The sequence below is a fragment of the Humulus lupulus genome, chromosome 3, assembly GCF_963169125.1.
Source record: "Humulus lupulus chromosome 3, drHumLupu1.1, whole genome shotgun sequence".
Classification (NCBI taxonomy): domain Eukaryota; kingdom Viridiplantae; phylum Streptophyta; class Magnoliopsida; order Rosales; family Cannabaceae; genus Humulus; species Humulus lupulus.
In genome coordinates this window covers 236602766-236618558 of record NC_084795.1, presented here as the reverse complement: position 1 = coordinate 236618558, position 15793 = coordinate 236602766, and the positions used below count along the sequence as shown (strand labels likewise).

General features: G+C 34.8%; 1 protein-coding gene and 1 non-coding gene across 4 annotated transcripts; one reads left to right on the top strand and one right to left on the bottom strand.

The window, feature by feature from the left end:
* Positions 1-1509: 1509 nt before the first annotated feature.
* LOC133823492 (histone-lysine N-methyltransferase ATXR4) lies at positions 1510-4705 on the bottom strand. 3 transcript variants are annotated; one of them, XM_062256296.1, is made up of 7 exons: positions 4229-4705; positions 3422-3531; positions 3207-3333; positions 3055-3124; positions 2769-2948; positions 2270-2341; positions 1510-1816 (listed from the first exon to the last, which is right to left on the bottom strand). In XM_062256296.1, exons 1-7 carry the CDS (start codon positions 4604-4606, stop codon positions 1698-1700), a joined length of 1056 nt encoding a protein of 351 aa, XP_062112280.1. In that variant the 5' UTR covers positions 4607-4705; the 3' UTR covers positions 1510-1697. The 3 variants fall into 3 exon arrangements, with proteins under 3 accessions (XP_062112280.1, XP_062112281.1, XP_062112282.1); XM_062256297.1 differs by having other exon boundaries at positions 3422-3477; positions 4229-4703; XM_062256298.1 differs by having other exon boundaries at positions 3422-3477; positions 4325-4703.
* Positions 4706-9327: 4622 nt separating this feature from the next.
* On the top strand, positions 9328-9433 carry LOC133828121 (small nucleolar RNA R71). The gene has a single exon (XR_009890760.1). It is a non-coding gene; the product is annotated as a small nucleolar RNA R71 (small nucleolar RNA).
* Positions 9434-15793: the final 6360 nt, after the last annotated feature.

Sequence of the window (15793 nt, the reverse complement as noted above, 5' to 3'; positions counted from 1 at the left end):
TAATTATTTTAAATTATAAAGTGATATACAAACCCTAGAATAATAATATAAGTAGGTTTGATATGCATACTCTCATTGACTGAAAAAAAAAATATCATAATATTCAAGAAGAAATTACATTTTATATGAGTTTTTTTAATAAAATTTGCAAAAATATGACTTTAAATAAAAAAAAAAGCTATTCTATGGCTTCTTCTTTTTTTAAGAATTTTTACTTTTATGAGTTTAGTTTGCCTTATTTTTGTATAAAAATTGGTTATGCCACAATTTTGCTTATAATCAAGTTTATCATATTTAGTTAGTTAGCGATTATATTTCTCATACTTTGTTATTTTCTTTAATAAATTTTTCCATACAAATTAGGAAAAGTATAATCCTCATATTTTTGCACAATAATGACATAAAAGTCATATGTATGAAAAAACCCCAATATTAAATCTCTAAGAAAGCAAGATTTTTTCTAAGTCTATTCACAAGATATCTCATGTGTTGAGTACATCTTGTGAATCACAAATAAACTCATTGTTTATCTACATGTCCAGACACATCTTGAGGTGTAGAGAATGGTTCGGTAGATCGTGGTTTAAGTTCTTGACGAAAAACTTGAATTGGATGTTCGTTTATAAATATTAGAAGATAGCAAATATACTTGATAGATCTTCAACTAGTTAGTTCTTCTTATTTTATATATTTATAATCAATGTATGTATATTAATGGATTTGACATTTAAAAGTATGTTTTAAATTAAATTTTTTAATATTGGGCTTACCACATATGTTACGCTTCTGCAGTGCATATTTGAAAATTGTTTCCAACAAGTAGTACATACACTAATTTTTGTGAGTATATATGTATTCTTTTGTTATTGTAATAAATGTGAATGAATGGATGGGTAAATATTTATTCTTAAGGGTGATTAATTATATGGTGTTTTAGGTGTAGAAATTGTTCTTTATTTTTCTAGATTTGAAAAGTGTAAGCCGTTTGAGACATAGGACTTTTGTAATTAATTTTTCTAAACCCCGTGGCTCCTTGACCGACTGCACCAACTGCCCATAGGCCCGAGCCCCAATCGCATGCTCGCCAAGCATCCCACCCACATCCCACGCGTGCCTAATGGCTGCTCACCTCAGTCCCGAGCGCGTCCCCTGCTTGGACCTCGAGCCGCTCCTGCATGCGCCCCACTGGCCCAAGCCCTCCCTTGCCACTCGCCTGCCTGGTTTCCACAACCCCACTCGCAGCACTTGCTGCTATGTTTGGTGCTGGCTGTCAATCTTTTTAAGGCATATATTGCGCTTCCGCTGTGCATATTGGAAAAACGTTTCCAATAGATAGCAAATTGAAGAAAATTTTCTCCCATGGAAGATGGTCATGTGCTAGACCGAACCGCAAAGATCTTGGTGTTGCTCTATATTGGTTTTCATTTGTTTCTTGCATATCTCATTGGATTGTTTTATGTGAGATCTTGTTTTGTGGTTTGCTGTAGCATTAAAGGACCATAACCAGTGTGATACTCAACTTGAGGAAATCATTAAATCTCTCAACATATTGAAAGCCAGGATCCCAAAAGGAGCTCGTAGATCTCTGTTTATTATCTTGTGCCTAAAAAGCACTCCAAATATAATTAAGTCAAAAGCCAATAAAAGCCTCATCCCTACTCGCATACCCATGAATATAAGTCTCTGAAATACATATTTTAATCACCAGACATACACCTTAGACAAGTGCAATGAAAACCAAACCCTTGGGACAGGAAAGTTTGACGAGCACCGCGATCCATACTAGTATCTATGTAGCATATCCGAAGTTCTTCACCTGTAAAAGAAAAGAAAATTATCTGTCTGAATTTTTAGACCATAAGTAGATATTCCCAGAAATATAGATATACCAAGTATGCTAATCAAACGAGCCGATAGATCAGTAGGTATTGCTGACTTCTTATTATGATATAATATGATATACAAAGACACTTTCCTATTTTTAGCAGAGTTTGAACCGCAGATTTTATATAACAATGGTGAGCAGCAAACTGCTTCATCAAACAATTAACCTCAGAGTTTTTCTTCACATGAAAGATAGCATAATGCAGCATTCAGTCGCTCTGTTACTTATTTCATAATAAAACTGTTTTTTATTCTCTCAAATTCACCAACAGTTAAGGGGGTGTGAAGGAGAAAGCATAAGCGACCGTCAGAACAGACTTTCAATTGGAAGGAGTAAGAGCATTTGAAAAAAAAATAATAATAAACTAATGTACATGAGACAAACCTTCCTCCACATCACGCAGAGCCATCAATTTTGCATCTACATTCTCTATCCATAAGATGTGGGCGTTTGGATCTGTATTGGAAATACCAGACAATTCAAATAAGAGACTATTTATGCCAGGTTTTTCAGAAAGAATGCAGGACCAGTTTTGCTTCCTTATAGCATATAATAATTAATCTCAGCAATTATGTACATACCAAATGTTTTCTTTTTCCCACAAGGAAAGTGCATTAATAATTTTAAGATCCCTTGGCTAACTTATAAATTGATTACTTATACTGTCACTCCATAATAATCTGAAATCGCTCTATCATATTAGTTTCGAAAATTTGAATGAACCTTGAAAGTGAGTCATGTTTCTTTTGTTTTCATTTTTTTCTTTTCTCTTTTCTGGACAAACAAATAAAATAAACAATTTGCGGCTCAATAATCAGAAGCAGGTTGAAACAACTGCAGTCTCTACTTATTAAACTATAAGGCAGGGAACATAGTTACGTACCACAGTCGTGATTATAGAATGAGGGAAGCATATAAACGGCATTTCCGACAGCAGCTTCAGTTTCTACAGAGGCTGCAGCTGATTGGAGAAGATCTTCATTAAGTCCTCCAGCACACTCAATACGAAATGCATTAATTCGAATCCGTGCAAGAATTCCAGTGTACCATTGCTTGGTCAAAACTTGAAACGTCAAAGGAAAGTAATTTCTGAAAAAGGGATACGTAAAAATAAAGCAAAAAAGAAAAGGATACAAAGTAACACTAAATTTTAGCCACAGGGAGGATACATGCCATCTTTTCATCAGGAAAATTTGCCACTTTGAAGGCACTCTTCAGCAGGCCAAAACCTTCTTCCATCTGAAATCCATGCCTTAATTTTCCAATTCGCTCACAAAAGAAATGTAAATCATGGACGTGAAGAGATAATTTTGCTACTCACCTCTGAAGTCATCCGAGGAGATAAGATAGCAGGCTGAAGTATGTCAAGAAGGTTAGCAGATGCGGCTCCTGATATGACCATACATGCAAACCGCTTTACTAGGAGTGGATATTTTAAACCAAGAGACCTTTACAATGAAACTAGTTAAATAATAAAACAGCAAGAAAATAGGAGACTGTTCTTCACAGAAATAACAAAGAAGAAGATTTCAATACCGGCAATAGTCATTAAAGGCTACCCAATCTGCTTTGACCTCGACACCAAGGAAAGCCTGAAAATAAAGCAAAGTTTGAAATAAGTTCATTTTGTGACGAAATATGACGACCTGCAATCCAAAAAAGAAATTCTGTTTGTTAGAGAAAATATCCACACAGGATACATTTAACAACATATAAAAACTCTTATGGCTTACTCCACTCATCAGCAATTGATTTTAAGATTGAACCACATACTTCTTAACATGTAATCAATTCTACTTTCTAAACCACTTACTACATTCTAACATGGTGTCAAAGAGACAAAAGAAAACTCTAATGAAATTATAGAATCCAAGTCCAAAACCGGTCCAAAAAGGAAAGCCAAAAGAGTCTCAGTGATTTGAGGCCTGTGAGCCATGAGCCAAAAGAGCAAAGAGTGCCTTGCCATCAAACCCTCAAAAATTGGTGAGCAAAAATAGTCGCACTACATTTAACAATACTTACTCCACTAATCAGTTTTGAGATAAAACCTGGTATTTTTTATCACACACCAAGTTCTACTTTCTATACCACTTTACACATTTTAACACTGTTTACAACTTAAAAATTTAAGCAGACTTCATTCTTTGTGGAAATAACTGAACTTGGAAAATAAACAATTAAAACATTCATGACTTAATGATACCAAAACAGAAGTAGTGTGCAAAAGCACAAATACAACAAACTGAAAGCGAAAAATGTAAATTCAATTCAACCTTAACTTCGTATTTAATCAAGTATTCCGTATTCTAAGAAACACAACCTCAAACACGTGGTGTTCAGTACCTTAGCTTGATTTTCGCAGTTCTCGCTACAAAAAGCAACACTTTGAGATTGATCATTGGCAGTATTTTTAAGCTTTCTGAGACAGAAATAACAGACCCTTTGGATGGTAGAGAGAGAGGGGTAAGACACGAGGGGTTTGGCTGTGTGTAAGAGCTCTCCGGCGCCAATTTTCCTAATCGCGAACACTCCTCGCCCGGATGACTCGGTGAGCTCGACCCGGACTGGGGGCGGTGCTGCTTGGACTGGAATCTCATTCGCAGCTCGGCCCTCGCCGGAAGTGGAGAACGACGATGCTAGACGTTCGTTGTTTTGAAAACGCTGCGTTTTAAACCGCGAATGACAGCTACGGCTGTGGCGGAGAAAGGTCCAGTTTGACATTTTTTACTCTCTCTTAATTCAACAGCTTTGACTGTTTGATGCCCAGAAAGTGACGAACAACAATACATTCATTCATTAGTGTAAGATCTATTTTAATAATCTTGATAAAAAAAATCATATTTTAATAAGATCTATGTAAACACATTCATTTAACTTTACCTTTACATTTTTGTTACAAAATCATTGGCTATATAATTTATAATAACATTAGTTACAAATTATTTAGATGAATTTTAAGGAAAGGGTTATAGTATTGTTGACTCTAGCTCTTTGAAATTTGGTTATTGGTTATAAAATTTACATGCGTAATGACAATGTGTTCCAAAAATAATTATTTTTCACCTCTCTCTCTTAATCTATGTGTATTTTTAGAATAGCAAGACACAATACTCGCACAATTAAGATTACTGTGATTCCCACTAAAAGCTCCATGTGGAAAATATTTTAGCATTATATATTAAGGTTTCCATAATAGTTTCTATAATTGTTTGTTGCATGTTTGTGAAGCTTATTATAAGTATGTTTTATGAAAATCATGTTACAATATAGTCTTCTCAAGGATGTATTTAACTTGTCTATTTGCCACCCCGCTTGGCAATTTGCTTGTGGATGATAGGTAGTGGTTACCTTGTGGTTCATTTGATAGTGCCAAAATAAAGCTTCAATAGTTTTATTGCAAAAATAAGTACCTTGATCACTAATTATTGGCCTTAGAGTGCCAAATCTCACAAAAATATTTGATATAATGAACTCAACCATTGTTTTAGAATTTTTCGCTTTGGTTGTTTTCGCTTCCACCCACTTGGACACATAATCTACTGCTAATAAAATGTATTCAAAAGCCAACAACAATGGAAATGGTCCCATAAAATCAATGCCCCATACATAAAAAAAAAATCGATAATAAGAATAAGTGTTTGAGGCATTTGATCTCTAGCATTCATGTTATCAACACGTTGACAACGATCACATGACTTACAAAATGCATAAGAATCCTTAAATATTGTAGGCCAATGGAAACTGCTGTCAAGTACTTTGTGGCTTGTTCTCTTCGGTCCAAAATGACCTCCACAAACATGAGAATGAGAGAAAGTAAGGATGGATTAAAATTCAAATTCGGGAATACACCTTCGGATGACTTGATCGACACAATGCTTACATAATCTTGTTCCTTTGAGCTTGTGTGAGGTCTCCCAGTAATTCCTTGGTAGCTAAAAAATTAACAACATCAACAAACCACTTAATAATTTATTGGAATGCTAGGAGTTGTTCGTTAGTAAACTTTTCATACAACGACAAATTATCTTCATCTCGAATAAGGCGACTCAAATGATCTGCCACCAGATTTTATGACCCTCACTTGTCGTTTATTTCTATATCAAACTCTTTAAGGAGTGGAATCCACTGAATGAGCCGAGGTTACGCTTCTTTCTTTCCTAGTAAATATTTAAGAGCGACATGGTCAGTGTAAACAATGACTTTAGTACCAATCAAGTAAGACCAAAACTTTTTCAAAGCAAAGGTCACAGCTAAAAGCTCTTTCTTCGTGGTAGAGTAGTTTAGTTGAGCATCATTAAGAGTCCAAGAGGCATAGTATATGGCATGAGGAATTTATCAACCAGTTGCCTAAGGACTGCTCCTACTGCGTAACACTAGCATCACACATTATGTCAAAAGGTAATTCTCAAATTTTGGTTGCTGAATAATGGGAGTTGTAGTCAAAGATTCCTACAATTTGTTGAATGCTAACAAACATTTATCATTAAATTCAAATGTCGCCTCCTTCAGAAGAAGATTGCATAATGGTGTAGCGATCTTTGATAAATCCTTAATAAATCTCCGATAAGAACCTTCATGCCCAAGGAAAGACCTTATCTCTTTCACACTTGATGGTGGTGGAAGAGAATGAACGATATCAATTTTTGACTTGTCCAATTCAATTCTTTTTTCTGAAATAACATGCCCCAACATAATACCTTGTTGTACCATAAAATGACACTTCTCCCAATTCAAGACAAGAATAGTTTCAATACACCGTTTAAGAATAAGAGTTAGGTTATGAAGGAACTTGTGAAAAGAATCACCATAGACACTAAATTCATCCATAAATACTTCTACGATGTTCTCAATGTAATCCAAGAAAATACTAACCATACATCTCTGAAAAGTGTCGGGAGCATTACCTAACCTAAATGATATTTGATGAAAAGTAAAAGTACCAAATGGGCATGTAAAAGTAGTCTTCTCTTGGTCTTCTGGAGCAATAAAAATATGAATATAACCTGAATAAATGTCAAGAAAGCAATAATAATAATATCCCGCTAATCTTTCAAGTATTTGATCGATGAATGGCAAGAGAAAGTGGTCTTTATGAGTTGTCGAATTCAGCTTTCGGTAATCAATACAAACTCACCAACCCATTTGAATCCGAGTTGGAACTAGCTCATTCTCATCATTCTTTACCACCGTGATACCAATTTCTTTGGAACCACTTGAACCAGACTCACCCAGTTACTATCCGAAATAGGATAAACCACACAAACATTTAAGAGCTTCAGGATCTCATTTTTCACAACTTCCAACATAGGTGGATTTAACCTTTGATGTGCTTCTCTAGAAGGTTTTGAACCCTCCTCAAGGTGAATATGATCTATACACATAGTTGGACTTATTCCCTTGATATCCGATATGATCCACCCTATGACTGTTTTGTACTCCCGAAGTACCCTTATCAACCTTTCCTCTCGTACTTGGGTAAGGTGTGTAGTGATAATTACAGGTAATGTTTCATTCTCACCCAAGTGTACATATTCAATGAGAAATAGATGCTCTGGTAGTGGTTTCAATTCAAGCTTTGGTGGCGTTACAATAGACGATTGAAGCTTTTCATGAGAAATAGGTAAACCCACGAATGGTACCTCTTCAAAAGTTTCTCCTCCACTATTAAGTGTGGTAATAACATCCTTGAATTCACTAGTGACATCCTCTTTCTTCAAATTAAGATGTTTCCTTAAAACAAGTTCTAAACAGTCATCTCCATGCAAATCCAAGACTCTTTGTGACAAGGAGTCCAAGATATCCATTGAATAGACTGAATGAACATCACTTAGTTACCTCATAGCATCAAAAATGTTGAAGTGGATCACTTCACTATCAAATTCCATGGTCAATGTACCCTCATGAACATTAATCTTGGTTCTAACCGTCTTTAAGAATGATCTTCCCAACAATACCAGTGTAGTGCATGGAATGGAGTCATCTTCCATATCAAGAATGTAGAAATATGTAGGGAACACCAACTCATTAACTTTGAGTAATAGATCCTCTACTACTCCCCTCGGATAAGCATTAGACTGATCGACTAATTGAATAATCACCATCGCCTCTTCAAGTGGTCCAAGATTCAAAGAGGTATAAATGGAGTAAGGCATCACATTAATGGATGCACCAAAATCCAACATACACCGCTCAATCCATTTATTACTAATAGTGCAAGGAATAGTAAAAGTTTCGAGATCCTTACACTTTTGTGGGAGTTTCTTTTGAAGTACTGCCAAATCATTTTCCCCCTCACTCACCTTTTCATTCCCTTTTAGCTTCCTCTTATTAGTGCATAACTCCTTTAGAAACTTTGCATATCGAGGTACTTGTTTAATAGCATCAACTAAAGGGATATTTACCTCAACCTTGCAAAAAGTCTCCAAAATTTCCTTTTTAGCTTCATTTTTCTATGTCTTTCTCAAACGACTTGGAAATTGAGGAGGGGTGACATAAGTGGGAACACTTGGCTTAGGAATAGGTGCTTCGTTAGGTGACTCATTCCTCTCTTATTGGAAGGATTTATTAGGAGGTAATGGTGCAACTATCGAGGTTGATTGAATAGTAGGTGGATCACAAGCCTTGCCGCCTCTTAATGAGACTGCATTAGTATTCTTTCTTGGATTCCTCACGAGCTGTGAAGGTAACTTCCCATGGTTTTGTGGCTCACTTTGTCTCAAAGATGTAGCGACTAGACCCATGGTATTCCCCAAATTCTTGAGAAAGGCTTGAGTACTTTCGAGAGGAACTTGGGTTTGGTGTTTGAATTGTACATTATTATATTGCATCTAAATATTAGAAGCCACTAAAGTTTTAAACATATCTATAAGAGAATGTTCCTGATCTTGTGGCACTCATGTAGGAGGTTGTTTAGGATGAGGTACATAAGATTGTTGAGGCCTTTGTTAGAAATTGAACCCTGGTGGTCTAGCAGGTGCAACTTTTTGTTGATTACCATAGCGAAAATTAGGATGATCCTTCCACCCCTCATTATAAGTGATAGCATAGGGTCATACCTCTGCCTTGGCTACCCTAGGAATCCCTCCATAGCATTCACCTGCTCATTGACATCTTCTTGAAGAGTGGTACAAGCATCAATAGGATGCTCCACGACTTGAAAAATACCACAAGGTCTAACTTGTTGACATATTTCCATCTGTTGCATCATAGTAGTCAACTGAGCAAGTTGCCACTCTACATGAGAGTTCACCTCATTCACCCCTTTTACGGGTACTTCTTGATGAACACCAAACTATTGGGAATTAACAGTCATATTAGAAATCAAGCTCTTGCCTGCAGCAGGAGTCTTATCCATTAGAGCTCCCCCACTCGCTGCATCAATCATACTCCTTTCCAATGGTAAAAGTCCTTCATAAAAATACAAGATTAGGATTTGCTCACTTATTTGATGGTGAGGGCAACTAGCACAGAATCTCTTGAAACGATCCCAATAGTCATACAAAGACTCCCAGTTTGTTGGTGAATGTCACAGATTTCCTTCCTTATACTTCCAACCTTAGATGTCAAAAAGTAGCGCTCCAAGAAGAAATTATTCATCTCATTCCATGTGTTCACAGTTCCAAAAGGAAGATAATATACTCATTCCTCAGCACCATCTTTCAGAGAGAATGGAAAGTGTAACACTCCAAGTTTCTAATAAGGTTTAGGACCTTGATTAGCGTGCCTGGAGGGCAATAAGTGAATTAATATGATAATATATGAATTTAAATGAATATGTGATTAGAATGCATGTTTAGGTGGTATAAATATGCATGGGGGCCCCATTTGCATGATAGGGGTAAATTGGTAATTTTAGCCCGTTGAGGGCATAAATGTGATAATTATATTATACGGTTTATACCACGTGGGTGTGGTGATATTAATGTGATGCACGTGCCGAGACGGTCCTAGAGAGCTAGATAACTCAAAAGTCACAACAGGGTTTTATACCCGGCTCGAGGGGAGCCTAGGGGTACTTTGGGAACTTTTGTGAGTTGAGTTGAGAATTTGTGGTTAGTGGTTATTGGTGATTGAGTAACCTGGATAACCATTAGTAACTGCTGAGAGTAACAAGTTGTAATGAAAAGTGGTAGAATAGTAATAGAAATGAAATGACAAAAAAGGGCCTTGAGGTTTAGTTAGGAAGGGATATTTGAGGAAGGGTGGAATGGTCATTTGACAAGATAGATAACCTTCAGCAGAAGGAAAAGGGAATTTACGTATTATACTTGGTGATAGTTGGTTTATGCTAAACTTTGAGACCTAGAGATAGAACAAAAGAGGAGCTGAAGAAGGGAGCTGAATTTGAGTCCTAGGAGGAGAATTAAGAGGTTTGAAGTAACCAAGATCATGCTTAGGCAAAAATTGTTCAGAGGTAAGAATTTGTGTTCTGTCTTTGTTGAGATTAAGCTTGAATTTACAGAAATTAAGTGTGGGAACCTAAAAGAGATGTGGCTGGTTTTACTTGAAATTCAGTAGGATAATCAAAAGAAAAGGGGGCTTGAAGCTGGAATTGAGAAGAGTTCGAGCTGAGTTTTGATTGAGGTAAGAGTTCTAACATGTTTACATTCTGTTTTTGATGTGGTTTAAGATTTTAGAGGCAAGGTGCATGTTTTTCAAGCTATGGTTTAAGTCTTAGAAGCTATAGTTTAGGTTTCTGAAATTTGAGACCCAAGAGTGAATTTTTGGGTGTGATTGAGTTTGTTTATGATGGTTATAGGTTGTTAAGGGTTCATTTGGGGTTTTGAATTGGTTTTGGGGCTTAGGTACTTGTTTGGGATGATTTGGAGTGGTTTTAGCTCGGGAAAAACGCAGGGGAAAACCCAGATTTCTGGGTTCGCGAAGGAGCGCCGCGACCCTATTCTTGGGCGCCGCGGCACAAGGCTGTTTCTGGGAAGGGGAAGTGTTCTCTAATTTGCTGGGCGCCGTGGCCCTCTAGGGCAGCGCCGTGGCGCTAGGCTATTTTCAGAACATGGGATTTTGCAATTTTGAGCTTTTGCTCCGTGTGTTCGGGGGATGTTTCCGATGTATTGTTTTAGGAATTTGGAGATTCCGAGAGTGTGGGATTGGTCCCGGGAAGTGGTTTTGGATTGATTAGCATTAAAGGATGTTTTGTATGTGTTGTGACTAGGTTTTTGGAGAGGCTTGGGTTAGAGGACCGTGCTCGCGGCCTTAGTGCATCAGAAAGCTCAGGATACAAGTAAGAAAACCGTAGCACCCGTAGAGCAGGGCTTGGGCCCATAGTTTTGTTGCAGGGCGCGACCCTAGATTGTATTATTGCTAGGATGTAGCATTACATGAATGATTATATATTTGATTGTTATTTGAGAATGCTAAGTGTGGAAATAGTAGAATGAACGGCGAAGGGTCAGGAACGGCGAAGGGCCGAGAACGGCGAAGGCCGAGAACGGCAGTGGGGCCGGGAATACCACTTAGCACATGGAGTGCTCGTGGTTACGGTGAGGCCCCAATGGATACATGGGATATCCTTATGGTGTAGACCGAGATCCCAGGCTTTGGTAACGCTTCTGGGACGGCATGGTCGTATATGTGTTAGATTTTATGAACTGCCTGACTAGATACGAGCTATCTGCTGTAATGACTGTATATTATGCATATGTTATGTACTGTTTGAGTTTTCTTGCTGGGCTTCGGCTCACGGGTGCTCTGTGTTGCAGGTAAGGGCAAAGAGAAAGTCAACCAGCCATGAGTACGGAGAGCGTGGGGGCGGCGCGTACATGTTTGGCCTGCCCGACTGCTTTGGTTGGGGGTATTTTTGAGAAATGGTTGTACAAACCCTAGTTTTGATGGTTAACTACTTATAAACTTGTTTTAAATTGTAAATATTTTATAAACCGAGTTCTGGGATCCCGAATGTTAAACTCTTGAACTTTTAATGAAATAGAGTACTTTTTAAAGATTACAGCCTAGACTTCTATTTAATCACACTTTTGTTTTAAAAACCTCATTTAACGAGTTGACTGCACATTTTAACCTCACTTAGTAACGGCTCTAAGGTAGTAGGGCGTTACAGAAAGGTCTTAACTTAATTTGCTCATCAATCACTGCATCTATTTTCATACTAGAACAGACAATATGAAACTTTGTTAGATGCTTGTTTGGGTCCTCTTTGGGTAGCCCATGGAAAGATGGTAATAAATATATGAGGTCCGACTTTAGTCCAAAGTTGACATCCAGAGCCAGATATTGTATACATAATGGTTGATGGTCTAGGTCTTGCGCCGCCAACTCTTTCAACATCCTACCCTAGCCATCTGAGACTTAATTGATGGATCTAAGTCAGAATAGTCGTCAGATGGCAATGACACTTGTACAAGATTATCTTTCCTTGTTGAAGGTTGAAAGAGTGGAATCTCAGTAATAGTGCGAGAAGAGAGGGACGACAATGTCACAAGATCTTGCTTTATTGCCTGTAGCCTGTCTTGAGTATCATCACCAGACATATACACCTGAAATTGCCAAGCTAATGAACTAGTTAGTAAATAGTTAATTAATTTGAATAATAAAAAGGCTTATAATAGTCCCCAAAAACGATGCCACAAATTTGATGTGTGTCGTATGCCGTGTCGAATTTACTTAAGATTTTATTTTTAGTATTACAAATTATTTTGTATAACGGTAAATTCAGGTCGAACCCATGATGACTATTGATCAATTTAATATTTAAAACAGAGACAAGAATTAAAAAGGGGATTTTATATTTGAAATTTAATAGCATAAAGTTACAAGGAAATACAATTGATAATAACGATTTTAAAGAACAGTTAAGAATTATTCTCCACCTTCAACAATCAATCAATCAATAATAACAAACATTATTCCCTATTTCCAATTAAACTATTAATCCCGTAGATAATACTTAAGCAGTCAATTATCCTGATTTTCCTATCACAATTAATTAAAGCTAAGTGCTCATTAATTAATTATTTTTACCAAGTAATAAACTCATTAAACATGGGACCTAATTAACTCAGGAAAAGCATTACATTCAGTGGAAACAAGTTGATCTAGGCAACAAATTCATTCAGCATGAAATTCATTTAACCTAGGTTCTATTCTCCAATACAATCAAAATACTCATCACAATACTTAATTACAATTTATTACTCTACTTAGAACCCTAGACTATTAGGTGAATAACAATCCTAAGATGATACTAGAACAATTCAATACCCTAACTAGTTAGCCACTTAACAAGATATCACAAAATTCATAGCATTCAATTAGAAGAATATAAACAATTTAATATAAGGGGATAGAAGGAATAAAGTTCATCATTGTATTCAAGATTTCATGTCTTGGGTTTTGAAATAACCCTTAACCTAAAAGAGAACTACTCCATAATCACAAACATGATCATACCCATAATCATAAATTGAAAATAAAGGAGTTCTAGAGAAAAGAAGAAAAACTAATTTGAATGTAGAAAAGAATTAAGTATTCATATCCAAAATTCGTAATAAAAAGTTATTCTAGAAATTAGCCCTAAACTCTTTTATAGCCCCACTGAAATTAAAATTAAAAATTAAAAATTAAAATTAAAATTTAAGGATGAAAAAGCATCGCAGGGTGCGACCATAAATGTGCACCGCCGTGACCATAAGTTGATAGGCAAAATCATTGGCTTAGTACGCAGCTAGGAAAATCCCTTGTCGCAGCCATAGTTCACTATCTGGGAGGTCGCGGCGTAGCATATTCTTCGTTGCGGCCATACGATGTTTTTCCTCTTTCTTCAATCCTTTTGCTGTTGCTTAAATTATTTACGCTGCAGCCTCAAGTCTCGAGTTTTTGGGACTTCTAAAACACTTCAAATATCTTCTAAACTTCAGTTTCTTAAGTCTTCTTGTCTTCCATCAATATTTAGCCACAAATTGCACAAAATTTTTGAATTAACTCTCATAAAATATATTGTGGCCTAAAAATTAAAAACTCGTAAAACAAAGTTAGAAACACATAAAAACGCTAAGAATCAACAATATCTAAGTGTGAAAGAACAAAAAATATATAATCCAAAGTGTCCTTATTTAGAAAATGTATTAATTTATTTTTATTATGTATTTTTTTAATTTTTATATAGATTTTAAATTAAAAATAAACAATGTTATATATTATAAAAGAAGATATTTAATGTAATGTGTGACATGAATATATTAAAAATGAAAAAGAGAAATTTAAACCGATAAATTGTCTATAATTTTTTTCTTCATATATATCATATATTGGATGTATAAACTCTTGAATATTTATAATATATACTAATAATAGTACTTATTATATATGTTTATTTATCTATTAAAATTTGTTAATTACTTAATTCATTTAGTTACAAAATTTTATGAACTAATTAAATTTCTATAAAATGTCTACTCTTTATTGGATAAGATCAGTGAAATATTTATTTCATTTGAAAATATAAGTAATAATTATATCAATTTTTTAAAATAAATATACATATACTTGAAAAAATAAGAAAAGATTAAATTTCAATCTTTGTATCGGGTTTGTATAATAATAATCTATCCCGAGTACTTATCTATACATATTGAATTTAAAATTTAAATTAAATTTATGCAAACTGAAGAAAAAAAAATGAAAATTAGGATTATGTATTAAATATTATTACAATAATAACAGAAAAAAATAATAAATATTATCTAAAAATTCGTTAAATACACACTTTTAATATATATATATATATCTTGTTAAAACAATTTTGAAATTTGTTCAAGTATGTATTTTATATTGTTTGGTAAAATACAGGGGCGTAAGTGGATATTTAAAAAACATAAAGTATACTTTAGTATTTTTTAAATCATAGGGGTGTAAGAGCATCTCCAACCACACTAGCTAACTAATAGTTCAATTTTTGCTAAAATAGGTAAAAAAAACTATTTTAGTTTGCCACTTTTAATACCATAATTCCAACCATGCTATTTATAATAGCTAACGTTGATTATTTTAAAAAAATTTACAAATTTATATTTCCAACATAGATTAACTTAATAATTTTTACAAATTTAGATTACCATCATTATTTTTTTTTATTATTAAAATATTATGTCATCAATTTGGCTAACCACTTCACACTATCTATATTTGGCTAGTGAAAAAATAAATTATTATTACAGCTAGCCTAAAGGGAAAAAAATATTACATCATTAGCTAAAATAGTTAATTCTTTAACATGACTAGCGTTGCTCTAAGTGGATATTTAAGCATAATACAAAAGGTAATATAGTATAGAGAAATTCTCAAGTGCTACTTCTAAAAAAGGGACCATTCGTGTGACCCCTTTTGTTTCGACACACCAATAAGTTATAACCCAATTATATATATATATATATGATAGTGTACATTGTAATTATAGCAGATTTCTTACTACTTTTTCAAAAAATTATGAATGTTTACTATGTCGAAATCAGGACCAATGCTTTTTTTTTTTATACACGTGTGAAATAAGTTGTTTGAACCCTAATTTCAGCACAATAAATTATTCAAAATTTTCTAAAAATTAGTTAGTGGCCTGCTATAACTACAATGTACATTGTCATATAAAAAATTGCATTATAACTTATTCAAGTGTAAAAAATAGAAAGGGGCACACTGATGGTCCCTTTTCAGGATTACCACCGAAAAATTACCTAATAAATATATATCCTTCTTTTCTTGGTCTCATATCAACATTAGTTCTAAATATGGGCACAACTAATGTAAATAAACGTTTTGTTGTTTTGTTTATGGTAAATATAGCATAATAATACCATCTACATTGTAAATATTATTGTCAATTATAATAAAATGCTACATTTCACACTAATTTTAAAGTTTAACTCAAAACATATAACGCTA